The sequence below is a fragment of the Labeo rohita genome, chromosome 22 (assembly GCF_022985175.1).
Source record: "Labeo rohita strain BAU-BD-2019 chromosome 22, IGBB_LRoh.1.0, whole genome shotgun sequence".
NCBI lineage: Eukaryota > Metazoa > Chordata > Actinopteri > Cypriniformes > Cyprinidae > Labeo > Labeo rohita.
Window position 1 is genome coordinate 58,900,073 of NC_066890.1, and position 15,535 is coordinate 58,915,607.

General features: G+C 38.6%; 1 protein-coding gene across 1 annotated transcript in view; it reads right to left on the reverse strand.

Annotated features, from left to right (window-relative positions):
• ptprsa (protein tyrosine phosphatase receptor type Sa) overlaps positions 1–15,535 on the reverse strand; it is a 246,800-nt gene that overhangs the window by 8,371 nt on the left and 222,894 nt on the right. Inside the window, exons 27-35 of the mRNA XM_051094491.1 lie at positions 15,241–15,364; positions 12,918–13,093; positions 11,133–11,252; positions 9,344–9,498; positions 8,903–9,188; positions 5,572–5,750; positions 5,360–5,486; positions 5,152–5,277; positions 1,158–1,312 (exon numbers count right to left, since the gene is read on the reverse strand). Coding sequence (XP_050950448.1) covers positions 1,158–1,312; positions 5,152–5,277; positions 5,360–5,486; positions 5,572–5,750; positions 8,903–9,188; positions 9,344–9,498; positions 11,133–11,252; positions 12,918–13,093; positions 15,241–15,364 — 1,448 coding nt within the window. The remainder of the gene's footprint in view (positions 1–1,157; positions 1,313–5,151; positions 5,278–5,359; positions 5,487–5,571; positions 5,751–8,902; positions 9,189–9,343; positions 9,499–11,132; positions 11,253–12,917; positions 13,094–15,240; positions 15,365–15,535) is intronic.

A 15,535-nucleotide genomic window follows, 5' to 3' on the forward strand; every position in this document is an offset into this window, starting at 1 on the left:
TATTTTAGTATAACTGAGATTATTATTAATAATATTTTATTACTATTAATAATAATAATAATAAATAAAAAATCCTTTTCATTTTAATTACTGAATTATTTTTTTAATTATTAATATATATTTCTCTGTTATCAGTGTTATTTTAACAAAGTTGAGATTATTATTATTATTATTATTATTAATAATAATTAAAACTTTTTTATAACTTCCTTTTAATTTTGATTATCGAATTATTTTACAAATTATTAATATACATTTCTGTCATGAGTGTTATTTTAGTATAACTGAGATTATTAATAACATTTTATTTCCTTTTCATTTTAATTGAATTATTTCTTTTAATTATTTATATATTTCTCTGTTATCAGTGTTATTTTAGCGTCATTGAGATTATTATTATTATTATTATTATTATTATTTTATCAAATGTATAACTTAATAATAATAATAATAATAATAATAATAATTTCCTATAATAAAAACTATAATTTCATTTTAATTAAATTATTTAATTATTAATATACACGTCTGTTATCTGTTATTTTAGTATCTGTTTATTTAGTATCATTAAGATTATTGTTAATAAATGATTAATATTATAAAAATCCTTTATTCAAAATATCCTTTTATTTACAATTATTGAATTATTAAAAAATATATATATATTTTGTTTGTTGTGAGTGTTATTTTAGTATAATTGTGATCATTATTATGTATTATTATTATTATTATTATTATTAATAATAAAAACACTTTCCTTTTCATTTTAATTTGAGCTATAGTTAATGTAAAAAGTTAAAGTAAATCTGAAGAAATTATTTGTAATATTTTGTAATTAAATATATATTAATACAAATATTATTATAATAATAAAATTATTATATAAACTATATATATATATATATATATATATATATATATATATATATATAAATACATGTTAAGATTATAATATAACAATATATTAATATATTGTTACAACAGTATATGTATATATATTTTTATCAAATATAGTTTTTATATATAGTTTTATTCATGTTATTCTTATTTGTATTGGTCACTTTTATTTGTATACGTTCATCTATATATTCATCTATATCGCACACTTTACCATGTGAGCGCTTGTTATTGTGTATTTTTTTGGTGCGTCTCCTCACCTGCAGTGGACAGAGATGGGCCCGTCCTGTCCGAACTGCTCCTTAGTTTTATGCACCTGTCCGATGAAGTCGATGAACCCCTCTCCTGATTTGGGAACGCCCTGCTCTGGCCAGTCGGTGAACTGGAACTGCCGTACGGTCCTGGACTGTCCGTCCTGAGAGGAAAAACACAAACACACACATAAACGTCAGGCTCTTTTACTCCCACGATCCTTCACTGGACAGAGCGGGAGCCGATCGATGGCTTCATCCGGACGGACAGCGACAGCCGCGGCCGACGCGGGACCGAAACGCGTGCGGACGAACTCCACACCCTCCTGCCTCTCGTCGTTGTGAGGGGAATCGATGGCGCGTCTGGCGTGACGAGCGTCTGCTAAATGGAGTGATCCGGTGGCTGATCGATGCTCTGGAGAAACGCTGACGCGCCACGCTGACGGATGAGAGGAGACGAGCGACGGACGAGGACAGAGACACGGGCGATCGAAGGGAAGATCAGGCAGAACCGGCCACAATTAAAGCGCCTGGATTCGCAGAAGGGGACGGAAATATTCAGTCGTCCCTACAGTCGGAGTGTGAAGAGAGGCCGGCGGATCAAACACACTTAATCACAGCCCAGCGCCGGGATTTACAGATCTCACACACACTTATCTACACTTCCTCCACATTTCTATTAAATAACGCCAGTGATTATTTTTTTTGTTTGTTTGGCTTTTAAGAAAGAGAACAAAATACACATTTAAATGTATCAAATAAAAATAATATATAATTATAAAAATAATAAATAATAATATATAATATAAATAATGTTTTGTAATTTTAAATATTAACATGTTAATAATTTTAAATAATAAATGAAATATTTACTTCATTATATATATATATATATATATATATATATATATATATAGTTTTTACAAGTATTAAAGTTTTTTTTATTTAAAATATTTTTATATATTTACATTAATAGTAAAATGACATTCAAAAAATATATATATAAATATATATTTTTACATTTTATATAAATTAATAAATGTAAACAGGTAAACAATGCATTTTTACAAGCAATAATAAGATGATATTGAATAAAATATATTTATAATATTAAATAATAACAAATACTATATACTACTAATATTATAATGACAATAATATTACACTATATATACAAATAATTAATATTATTGTTATTAAATAATAAGTAAAATATTTAATTCATTTAATATACTTACTATTTATTATTTACTAATTAAAATTATTTTATTAAAAGAAAAAAATACAAATATTTAATTCATTTAATATATTTACTTAAAATTATTTTTTTATTGTTTACTAATTAAAATTAATTATTTTTAGTATACACACATGCACACACATACAGGTTTTCATAAGTATTAATGTTTAATATAAATTTTTGTATTTAAATTGTTTTTGAGTATTTACATTTTAGTAATATTAAAATTGTATTCAGAAATATAATTAAAAAAATGTATATAAAATATATAAATATTTAAAATACAATAAAAAAATATATAAATTAATAAAGCAGGACAGCTGGTAAACAATGCCTTTTTATAATTAATATAATAATAATAATAATAATAATAATAATAATAATAATAACAACAATATTATATAATACTATTTTAATTACAAGAATATTGTATTATTAACATTAATAATAAAATTCATAATAAAAAACAAATTATTATTATTATTATTAATAAGAATAAATATTATTTTATGTGTTCATTAAAACATGCACTAATTATTTTATTTTTAACTACTAAACTTTACTCTGCAACAATATATTTTCTTAATTCTAATTTTAGATTAAAAATTAAATATTAAAAAAATTATATTACATACAATTTATATATATAAATATATAAGTTAATAAAAGCAGGTAAACAACCTCAGTTTTATAAGTAATATTAACAAGACATTAAATAAAATAAAATTATAATATTATACAATAAATATTATATAACAATTATATTATAATAACAATAACATTGTATTATTATTATTATTATACTAATTAATATAATAATAATTAATAATAATAACTATTATTATTATTATATTAAGAATAAATATTATTTCATTAAAACATGCATTAATTAGTTATTTATTATTATACAGTTCTACACTATTAGTACATTTTAGTATAATAATAATAATAATATATTATACCTAAAAATATAACTGAAATTGTACATACACTTTTTATATGTAAGTTAATAAAACCAGATAAACAATGCCTTTTTATAATAAATGAATAAAATATAATTTTAATTATAGTATACAGTTATTCCTAAAACTATATTATTAATAATAAAATAATAATATAATATTAATATTTAATTATATAATTAAAAATAAATATTCTTCCTTGCTTATTACAACACACAAGGAAGAATATTATTTCTTCTGAAAGTTCTTCTGATTGATTCCTATGAGTAATTTCAGAACAAAAACATAAATACCAACATAAAAACTAAATATTGTCTATATATTTCCTGTGTCTTCATTCGTCCCTGCTTGATTAACTGTAACCAGCAGTTTGTTTTCGCTGTAACATAAGAAGGGTGAAAGAAAACGAGGCGTAAAACCGTCCGGACCGAATCGCGTGCACACCCTACAGGCGGAGCGATGTGTGTCCAATCGTGTGATTAAATACGTGACTTGTTCGCTGCCAAAGCGAGCGCGGCGCCGCCGTCCCATCATGCCTCGGTCCAGGCCCCGCCTCCTCCGGTCGCTCTGATTAAAGCTCTCTTTGATTCTCGCCGCAGTCTGATTACTGAAGAGCCTGCCTGGATGATTCAATCACAATTAAAGTGCTTGGCTGGAGTGAGCCGCGCTCGGGATGCTCATTTCGTCTCGGGCCCGTCCGCCCGCGTTCGCGACTAAGAGTGTTTCGCTTTAACGCTTTGCTGGAAAGGCCACTCGACTGATGAGGAGCGGGTCTGCAAGCGCTCGCTCGCTTGATGGGAAATTCAAGCATTTCTAGAGGAGAAGACCTACTGCTGAGACTCATGGGAAACACGATTATAAGAGAGCTAACCGTATTTTGGCTCAGAATAGATACAGAGCAGAATTGAATTGCATAATTTTTTACCTAAAACACTTCAAATCTGCAATAATGTGCTCTTAAAAGCAAGAAAAAAGTGTCTCTTACCAAAAAGTATGTTTTTACATTGGTATTACATCAATTTTAATATATGTATTAGAAATATTACAACAATGCTCAAAAATGTAACAAAAATTAAACACTTATAAAATATATATATGCAGGTAAATGCTGCTGTATTTATATTTGAATATAATATTTAATATAAATAATATAGAAATAAATTATAACATAAAATACCACAGTATTACTACGTTTTTAACATAATACTTACATTTTAAAATAATTTTAATTGATCATAAATAATAATATTTTATTTTAATTTGCATATAAAATAAATAATATAAATAATATATAAATAAATAATAATTACTAGTAGTAGTATTACAGTTTTCACCACATGATCTACTATTTTTATTATATATATGGCATAATAATACCATTATATTCTTCTCATTAAATACCATTGCATATAAATGTGGTAATATAGAAACATACCATGGTATTACCATGTTTTTTTCCCCTTATGATGCCATAGTATTGTTTGAAATACCTTGGAGTAGCATGGTATGCAAATATAGTAATATTTAATGCCACAATATCAAAGTACCACAATATTTAGATGATTTCATAATAATACTTCGTTTTTGGACACATACCATGTTAATACCATGATATTCTTGGAAGATCCTTGGACATATGGTATTCCATTGTAATTCTAAGAATACCATGTTAAATGGGCTTAATAACATAATAGTACCATTTTTCCGTAAGTACACCATGTCATTCTCTGAAGTACCTCCGTAAATAGCTAATTAAAGGTAATCATTCACAATATGATTAGTCGTAATTTTCAGGACTCACTCGAGCATCCGTCACTTTGAACTCTCTGAGGATGTACTGCGGCATGTTGTACTCCGCCATTGGATCCACCACGAAGTACTGATACCTAGCGGAGCGCTCCGCTGGCCAGTACTGGTGACACTTTTCCTGCGAAAACACACAAAAACTTAATTAAACTACATGCTCTGGAAGCCATAAACCATTGGTCTAAAAGAAGAGCAACACTCACTCGTCCCATCTCCCTCAGTTTGGTCAGCATCACCACGATGGTGGAGTTGTTCTCCCACAACATCCTCCAGAAGTCCTCAGTAGTCTCCGCTAATGGGCCTTGTGTGGCTATATAAGCCTTCTGTTGTCTACAGGAAAGAGAAAGCGAGACCTTGTGAATTAACATGCTCAAATTGGCAAAACAAAGACTTCAGGTTGCAGATGTTGGCGCACCTGTATCCATCAATAAAGCTGGCATTGATGTAGTCGGACCCCTCCAGCCCTCTGATGGGCTGCAGGCACACTCGAGTGGTCTCGTACGGCATGATGTTGACCAGACGGTTTTTAAATTTGTTGCATGGCAGATTGGCACTTATGAATCTGGAGGTGTGGGCTTTGGAGTTCGCCAAACGCTGTGGGAAGAGAAATACGATTGATAAATCCAAAACGATCTCTAAAACTCCTTAAATAGACATGGATATTTAGACTTGAAGGACATTACTTGCTGCATGGGAATCTCAGACAGTCGTTTAACCGTCCTGACCTTTTATTTTTGGTGTAATGCCTCTATTTTTTTCCCAGTCTCAGACTGTTTATAAATGGGCGAGACTGGGTGACCCAGTTTAGGTGCGCTCGCAGAAAACCTGTCAACGCTCGTTGCGGTTATAATTACCAAACCCCCCATTTTTCTTCCATCAGGTGGCACGTAACCTGGTCCGAAACAATTGGAAAGTCACGCAACTTTGGCGACAACTGGGGAAATGGGTCACTGCTGGTTTTTTGTGCCGCTTTGTATTCATACTCTAACTGGACACCAGCGTTTTGTACCCGCGCATACACCTCGTACTCTCGTGTCATGATCCAAATTAAAGCTTGTAACCATCAATTAACATCAACCGAGCCACAGTACCCGTAATTCTTCCCCGTTTTCTAGGTCAGTTGTCTGGAAGCATTGTCTCCTTTTAACTGGACGAGCCTGGCACATCTAGAAACTGTGCCGCACTCTCTCGCTCACTCTCTCTCTCTCTTCTGTTCCACCAGGTAATGCCTTTGCCCGGTTATAAATCCATTCAGTTCCTGCTCCAGGCCTAGTCTTTTTTTCTCTTTCTTTCAGAAGCAGCCACTGGCTGTTTGTCTTTCCTTTGAGTCTTTGAGTAGCTTTCAAAGAGGGACCTGGAAGGGCATGAGGCATTCCGGTGGGAAGCGCCAGCTATGAACCGAGCTGTTGAAATAATAAGCACGCACACACTCACACTTTGGCTGGTTTAGCGGGCTGGGGTAAAGTTTAAAAGAGGTTTGTGACATGGTTAGCCCTGTAGGCACCTTATTAGCACTAGCACTCTCATTGTGTTGGGACAGATTTTATCCACCATGCTAACTCTGTAAATATGACAAATAAAAAAAAGTTGTACATTTTGTGTCACATATCCGATTATATAGCAGAAGCTATAAATGGTCAAAATAACCTTTTGTTCAAGTGTTTTTCTGGTTAGCTTTTTAGCTAACTAGTTAGCACACCACTAACTGATCATCTGCCATCTTCCCTGCTGAAAAAAAAAAACAGCTGGTTGGCTGGTTTTAGCTGATCATGCAGGCTGGTCCTAGCTGGTCCTAGCTGGTCAGCAGGCTGGTTTTAGAGGGGTTTTGGCCACTTCCAGGCTGGTCAACGATCCCAGGTTTTGGCTGTTTTTTTCAGCAGGGTTATCATAACTCTTGAGCAGGGATCTCCAACCTTTCTTCTGGAGAGCTACCATCCTGCAGACTTAAGCTCCAACCCTGCTCCAACACACCTGTCTTTACTAATCAAAGGAAAGGAAAGGAAAGGATGTGACGTGTGGCCAAGTATGGTGACCCATACTTTAAATGCTCTGCATTTAACCCATCCAAGTGCACACACACAGTAGTGAGTAGTGAACAAACATGCACACACACACCATGAACACAATCCCGGAGCAGTGGGCAGCCATATTGCTATTGCTGTGGCGCCCGGGGATCGGTGCCTTGCTCACCTCAGTCGTGGTATTGAGGTATTGAGACTGGTTTTAAACCCCCCTCACCTTCAATCCCTGCCGGACCTGGGACTCGAACCCGCAACCTTTCGGTTACAAGTCAGACTCCCCTAACCATTAGGCCACCATTAGTCGCCCTGAACTCCTGATGGCCCTGATGGTAGTGCTCCAGGAGCAGGGACGGAGACCCCTGCTCTAGAGTCTCACAAGGAACAGTTTTTGACCAACTTGCAAAACAATTCAGACATTTTGCTAACTAGTCTTTTCAAAGGAACTCATTTAGTCATGAACTGGACATTGCTTGCAGTGCTTTAGTAACACCAGATGCATTTTGACACCAGCATTTGACAATACTACTTAATACTACGATTTTAAAAATAGTAATGCTATCACCTTGCTACTGGGACCCATGGTAAAAATAATTGGTTTGCCACCTCGCTAATGCTCCGAATGCTTCTCCCTTGGTGAGGATTACTTTGTTCCAGGCTAAAGAACGAGCCTGAAAGAGCAAAAAACTGAAAAGAAGGAAAAGCTCTTCAAGGTCTTGGAGGCCAGAAACCTACAGGAGTGTTTCAGTTGCCAAACGGAACCCACAATCCCTGTCTGCTCATTAGTGAACACATCGCTTCTCCTCAACATCCGTCTTCACTGGGTGTTAATTACCCTTCCCACAACCCCTCTCTGGCTGTCATCAACTTTTGCTCGTCTCTGTCACAACTAGAGCCAGAGTTTCACATCTGTATCTACAGTAACAAAACATGCCGTCAAGAAGTGTTGATTGTTACTGGAGGTTCTATCAGGCACGTTCTATTATCTTGTGCCCTCCAGAGCAACATTTCTGAGAGCATCTGACGAGATGTAATTACAGGTGGTTAGTTTCTACTTTTCATGTGTCTGAGTTGCAACTGACCTGCTCTTATCATCCGATCGTGGTTGTATCTCTCTATTAGTGATACTGGATTTTAGTGTTGCATTTGACACTATCAACCACAACATTATTTTGAGTAGACTACAAAATTATATTGGCATTAGTGTCATTGCATTGCCATGGTTCAAATCTTACTTATCTGACCGTCATCAATTCGTAGGAGTGAATGACAAGGTATCATATTGATCACAAATACAGTATGGAGTACCACAAGGCTCAGTACTAGGACCACTGCTTTTCACACTTTATGTTACTCTTGGGAGATATCATCAGGAAACATGGTGTTAGCTTTCACTGTTATGCTGATGATACTCAGCTTTATATTTCTATGTGGCCTGGCGAAACATACGAATTTGCAAAACTAACAGAATGCATAGCTGATATAAAAAACGAATGCCGTTTTTGTTCCTTGCCACTGTCGCTTTTGGATTGCTTAGTTAGGGATGCTTAAGACACTATTGGAGGAGAGCTAAACTGAATGATGACATCACTGAATCAAGAATGAAAAATTGACGGTTGTTGTCCTCTTGACGAAGCATTTCCCTGTGAAACTGTAAAGCTGCTTTGACGCAATCTATGTTGTATAAAGCGCTATATAAATAAAGGTGACTTGTCTTGACTTGGTTACCTTAAACTCCAGCTCCATGCCGCTGACGTGCTCCCCGGTCTCCACCTGCGCCAACTTCTGGATGTAGGAGAAGAGGCTTCGCGCCGCCACCTCCGTGTTCCCACAGGCGACGGCCTCCAGGAGGGCATCATGGATGAAGCTGTACTGGTCTTCCGTCTGCACCATGTAGTTCCTCTGGGAGCGCATGAGGGTCACGTGACCGTAGATGTCCACCGTCTTCTCATGCTTGATGCGTTCTAGCATGGCGTCAATCACGATGAAGCAGCCTGTGCGGCCCACACCAGCGCTGAAAGCACATGTTGCATATGTCAGGGATGAACGCTGCTGGACCAAACTTTAGGGGACGATGCCAAACTTGACGACAACTTTGAACAAGAAGACTTTTCTAGTCCTAAAATTTCTGGCTTCGAGAGCCTTTACAAGTAGGAACAGAGTTCAGACCTGCAGTGGGCGATGATGGGGCCGGCATCCGGTGGATTGCAGGTCTTCACCCTCCTGAGGAAGGCCAAGAACGGAGTGGGGTACTCGGGAACGCCGTGGTCCGGCCAGGCGGTGAATTGAAACTGTCGTACCTCTCGCTTTTCACTGGAACCATTCTGAAACAAGAGCATGAATGCACAGGAATAAATCTTACCTTCTTCTATTAGTGCATGATTTAATTGTGTTAGCACAAGATCATGGAGTTGTCTAGTAGTTCAAGGACCTTACATATCAGTGTCATGAACATGCTACGACGCACACATTCTGGAATCGCATTATGTCACCAAAATGTCTTCTACAGTGTATTTCAACAAAACAGGGGAGCCAGGAACATGTCTGCCGCAGAGGAGATTTCGTTAAGAAAAGGGAGAGACATCAGTGTCCTGCTAGTTCTAGCTGCTAGCCTTTATTTCTCATCCTGGACATCTTTAAAGGGAGGTTTTGCATTTCAATGTCGCTGCTGTTCCAACAGAGGCTCCCTTTGAATAAATGAATAAATAAACGATGTAATTAAGAGCAAACTGGCCCAGTTTTGCCAGATACTTTTTTTTCTCTGGCTGTCTTCTGCAGGCTGTTTCTCTGCAGTGGATGGGCTTGTGCAGGATTGTTTTTAAGAATTCATGACTCTGGGTTGACTGTGTGTGTGCGACTGCAGGATATGCGCACACATAAATACACCTCACTGTTCCAGCAAGTGTGTGTATGTGTGTAAGGGTTGTAAGCAATCCTTAGCTATTCAAGCCTAGCAATGCAATACAACAAACTGTGGCGCAACAAAAACACATCTCATCTCTATTCGAAGCTGCCCCTTCAGTTAAAAAACCAAGTCATACGAAGACCATACAAGTCCGAGAAGACAATTTAATTGCTCATTCATAGCTCAGGAGATCTCTTCTGCAACTAGTGGATTACTGGGACAAATCTGAGAAGATCCAATTACTCTCTGTGCTGTCTAGGAGAATCAATTGAGATACTGAAGAGATCTCATTTCTCTTTCCTGGGGGTTTAAAAGAAAGCTTCATCCCGTAACCATAAGCACGCTCTTTAATCAATGCTTCTGTTCGTGTCTTACAGGCGCCCTTCACTACAGTAAAAGCTCAATCCATTTTAATTCACGTTACGGTCTGACCGTGCAACTGGCTGACCCCGCTCTATTTCTCTCCCTCGCTCCCAACCACTTCATGTTTACTTGACCGCTGTGCCGTCTGGGATGCCAATTTTGCATGGAGTCGTTTTGCTCTGGCCACTTAGCTAAGTGCCTCTCTTTGGCAGGCGTAACATTAAAAGATGATGGATGTGGAACGAGGAGATTATAAAAACATGCGCGTGTGTTGGTGTACGCAGTCGAGATGAGAACACTGGGAGGGCTTCGGAAAAACATTCCCGTTTGCAATCATCCCGGTTGCGTATGTCTGTCGGAGCCCGAAAGCGAAACTGTGTAATGTGTCTGCTCTAGGGTCCAGAGGGAAATAAGAGGTCCATGCACAACGTAAAACTCTTTAAAAAGTCTAAAGCAAAGTGCTCCTAGGGAAGGAAGCACATTTTTTGTTGACTGGGGTGTCCAATCCTGCTTTTGAAGGGTTAAGGTCCTGGAAAAGTTTCTTGGGAGTTTCTAAGAATCCTTGATTGTTAGAAGACCTTGATTAACTTCACTTAGGGTTGGTAGGATGTTGGCCCTCGGGAACAGGATTAGGCACCCCTACTGTGGCCTGGGGTTGTTTGCATGCTAGGTGGACACAAAAAGTCTTACCTTGTGTAGAGAGAAGGTGCGTACGCAGAAAGTGGCAAGTTCGATGGTGTCCAGGAGCGTCACTTGGATCATACCGTAGGTCTCCGTCCCTCTACTCGGCCAGTACTGGTCGCACTTTATCTGCAGAGGGCGAGGGAACGTTAACATACCTTACGGGTCTTTTTTGGAGGTCACTGACTTGATTTACACACACATCTCTATGCAAATACCTTCCAAATCTCAGTGTGCTGAGGAATTACGGTGCCATTGAACTAAATCTCACCAAGATCGAATCAAATAATCATGCGGGAGCTACCTAAAGCCTTTTCCAAAGACACTAAATTACTTTGGATTCTCAAAATGAGAAGTAAGACTCGTAACAGTCTCTGAACTGATTCACAAATAACGACTCGGTCCTAGGGGTTCATACCTGGAGTCTCAAACCCTTCCCGTCTAACCCACGTCACATCCATTACCCAGGCATAATGTTTTTCTTCCCTCCTCCGACACCTGGCACATTGACAGACCCCTGGCCCGCTGTAAAGATGCACTCAATACGGAGCATGGCGAGCAGTCGGGCCGCCCCCCCGTGCCCTGATGCGATGTGACAGCTCGCTGCTTCAAAAATGTGCAGGTTTAATGCGTTCTTTGCGCTTATGCTGCAGATTGAACGGCTCACTCTGATCGCATCTGACAGAGCTCTAATACGCCATGTGGCGCCCGCTAAGATGGTGAGAGAGAGTGAGAGGGGGTGTCCTGAGATATTGACGGAGTTTGCTGAGCCTGACAGTCTGGGGCGTGACGGAATCGTCTTCAATGAACTTCCGGACGTCACGGCTGAGGAAGTCTTCAAGATGAGGGATTCTTAACGTCGTCTTTCTCTCTCTCTCTCCTTTTTGTGGTAAATGGGCTGAACTGCCCCCTGATAGAGCCAAGAGATGATTCTCGGTTGTTATCGGAGAACCCCTTTCTTTATTTCCCTCCATTTTTCTCCATCCTTTTTGCTCATTCACTCAACCGGCAATGGCATTTCAACTGGAATAATGTCAATTTGTTCAGTATGAAGCTCAGTCTTTTTAACAAGGCTAAAAGAGATGGCCTATTATCTTCTTAGGGACTATTAGCTCCTTTCCACAACCTAGTGAGCTGCCTAGCTAGACAGTATTTTAAGACATTACCGGCATGCTCCAGATGTTAAAGTTGTTCCAAAATGTAAAATACCCTGTTTTGGCAAAACTGAAATGCTGAAAGTGTCTTTGTGGAGAAGACAATCCCTGCACTGCAAACCATTTCATTCAATACAGTAAAGTACCTAATTAAAAACGGACTATTTGATGCACCGGCGTCAATATAACATCAGTTTGACATTGAACCCCAGTGTTGGACAAATTGGTTGAGAACGAAAATGGGGTTGACTTCAGTATTTGACATCAACTTGACTTTGACCTAACATTGGATTTTGGTTACTTTAAAACACAATCTAAAAACAAAACATCAACACCAGCTGACGTCGGAATTGTACATTAAATTAACACTGACACTGAGGTTTGGTCACTCAACGTCACAACCGAAATTTCTCCAAATATCAACTATGACGTTGTGTGCCTGCTGGGTTGTATAGTGCTTTTTTGTGCAAGCTATGTGTACTATTCCAAATGAGTTCATTATAAAGCTCCATTGTGGTTAGAAGATAGCTTAATTGATGTAATAAGTGCTAATTTTGGACTTAGAAGTCAAAATGTATTACTATTCTGAAACAATCCTTTACTAAACCACAAATGCTCTCTATATTTAGACTAGCCTCACCCTTGACTTCTCTTCCAGTCTGGTCATCATGACCACAGTGGCGGCTCGTTGCTCCCACACCATCCTCCAGAAGTCTCCGAAGGTCTCTGGCAGAGGCCCCTGCGTGGCTATGTACGCGTTCTGCTTCCTGTAGCCATCAATGTAGTTAGCATTGATGTAGTCGCTGCCTGTGATACCTTGAAATGAAGCATGAAGGTTGGTAAATGTGAGAGTCAGAGCCAGAATGACATATCAGAAGTAATATGCATGAGTCTTAAAGGGACAGTAGCACAAACAGTCTGTTTTTGGTGTAGGAAAATGTTACTAACATTACTTGTTGACTTCAAAAGTGTGTTTTAACACCTCTGTTTCTAGACAGTTCCAAAATGGCTGACGATGTTGCTGTGTGAGTCTCTTAACTTGTGAAAAATTTGCTGCTCCGCTAACATGATATACAGTCACAGTCTGGTAAGAGGCTATTGCAGAGCTTGTGACAGATATCCATCATAGAAAATAATCCCCATGAAAGAAAAGCCATCAAGCCCCTTCGCAGCCTTTTCTCACTTCCTTCCAGCTTTTTCTGCCCTGCCGAGCTCTCTGAGGGCCGGCCAACAGCATCCACTGCAGCTGATTTAGGGCCAGATGCTATACGATGGAATTAGGCTGGACTAGGAGTAAATCAGTGAGCGGAACCCACGCCGGACCCCGTCTCGCTCTCTTTCTGCCATCGCTCTGGGCGGCCCGCAGTAAATCTCCCATAAAGCAGCCAAACATTCTCCCGCCTAAGCTCGGGATCCGTGAGGCGGCAGGAACAGAAGTAAAGCCCTTGTGTGCCACTGCTAGAGGTAACGATCTTGTGGTCTAGGTCTTGAGACCTCTGAAAACCACATAAATATGGCCTTGGCTCTCGAAATTGGGATTTTAGGGTCTTTAGGGTTAGTTCTGGGTCTGGGCCTTAACAGGGTTTAGTATTGGTCTAAGTAGCAACATGTAATTCTCATAATAACCATAATAATAAAGGTGATTTAACAAGCCAATTACAGGATGTGACAAAAAAAAAGCATAGATGACTTATAAGATTATAATTTTTTCACTCATTTCATCATTCACCACAAGTCTGATTACCTCTCCACGATGAATTGCATGATTTGATGTGTCATTCATGTACACAGCGCAAACGGCGAGGGACAAATTATACATCAAAGTTCAACACTTAAGGTTAGGGGTTTGTTCAAATCCCCCCGGTAGGAGCAAGCACCATTAATTCTCTGAAACAAGTCACTTGTAATTACACTCGGGGGTACGCGCTCGCTTCAGACCTCTGGCAAATAACCTATGAGAGGCATATTTAATTGTACAGTTTATCCAACACAAAAGCTTCAATCACAAACACAGGCCCGCGGTGCTAAATTGTTGTTTTCGTGCTTTAACAACGAACAATGAAACACTTGGCCGTGCTCATTTTCTAGCCCCCGCTACGTTGGAGAAAAAGGCAAAATTAGCAATCAGGGGGAAAAAAGAATGCCATTAAAAGCCTCTTCCCCGTCTCACAAAGCGATCGCGGGAGTGTTTCGCTTTAGTCATAGCTAAGTGAACAGAGCACGGCTGCCTGCACGAATTGTTCCACCGCTGTGTCTAATGGCAAAATCACTGCACTGTAAAATGGAAATTTCGAACTTGATTAATTTATGCATTTATGGGCGCTGTCTTTGTGATGATTCTGTTACGCCACGTTATTGCTCATCTAAATTGGGTCGTGGTGAACTGTGGCGAAAATCAAGGTGACGCGACGACGAGGGAGGAAACCTGGGGGGGGACTGTAAACAGCACAAAAGAGCATCGAGGATTGACAGTCGCCTCTGGATGGAAGGATGGGCGCTTTACCAACATTACAGCAGAATCTCTGCCGATTTTCCACTGTTTCTTCCAAAGGCTTGACAGCTTCTATACCTCAACTGAAGGCGCTCTGGGATACGTCCGTGCACTATACCATTCGAATTTAATTTCGACTGCTTGTGAATTATTTGACTCTTGTTTCCTGTATGTGCGTGAGCAGACAATAAAACTGCGTGGGAAGGGAAGAAAGCCAATTGATTTATACGGATAAACACTAAAAAAAACACATAATAAAGACATAAAAATGGATGGCCATCTCCCAAATGCACATTCTAGCTCTATCAGGTTCTTTGGGAAGGATTTTAGGACCTAGCGCTGAAATAAATTTCTCAAATAAACAGGCTTTCTTGAAGCCAGACACATCTGTGGGCGACAACAAAGTTCAGTCATTCTGGAACCTTCAGATGCAGTGCTTTTCTTTGAAAGTGCGTGTGCAGTTGTGCCTGACCTTCGATGGGTGCCAGGATTACGCGGGAGTGGTCGTAGGCGATGACGTTGGCGTAGCGGTTCTTGGGTTTGTTGACCTCCAGGTTGGAATGCTCCCAGGTGAACTGCTGACCTGGATCGATGGACTGTGGAAAGAGAAAACGGAGTGAAGCAACCCTCAGGGCTTTTCCCAATCCCTCAGCATCACGGGCATGAATACTAATGCGAGACGAGAGTGAGTTTGCATCCGCTAGAACATCAGAAGAAGGTGGAGAAACAGAAGAGAGTTCAACACTCAGAAAACCAGGGTTGAGTGA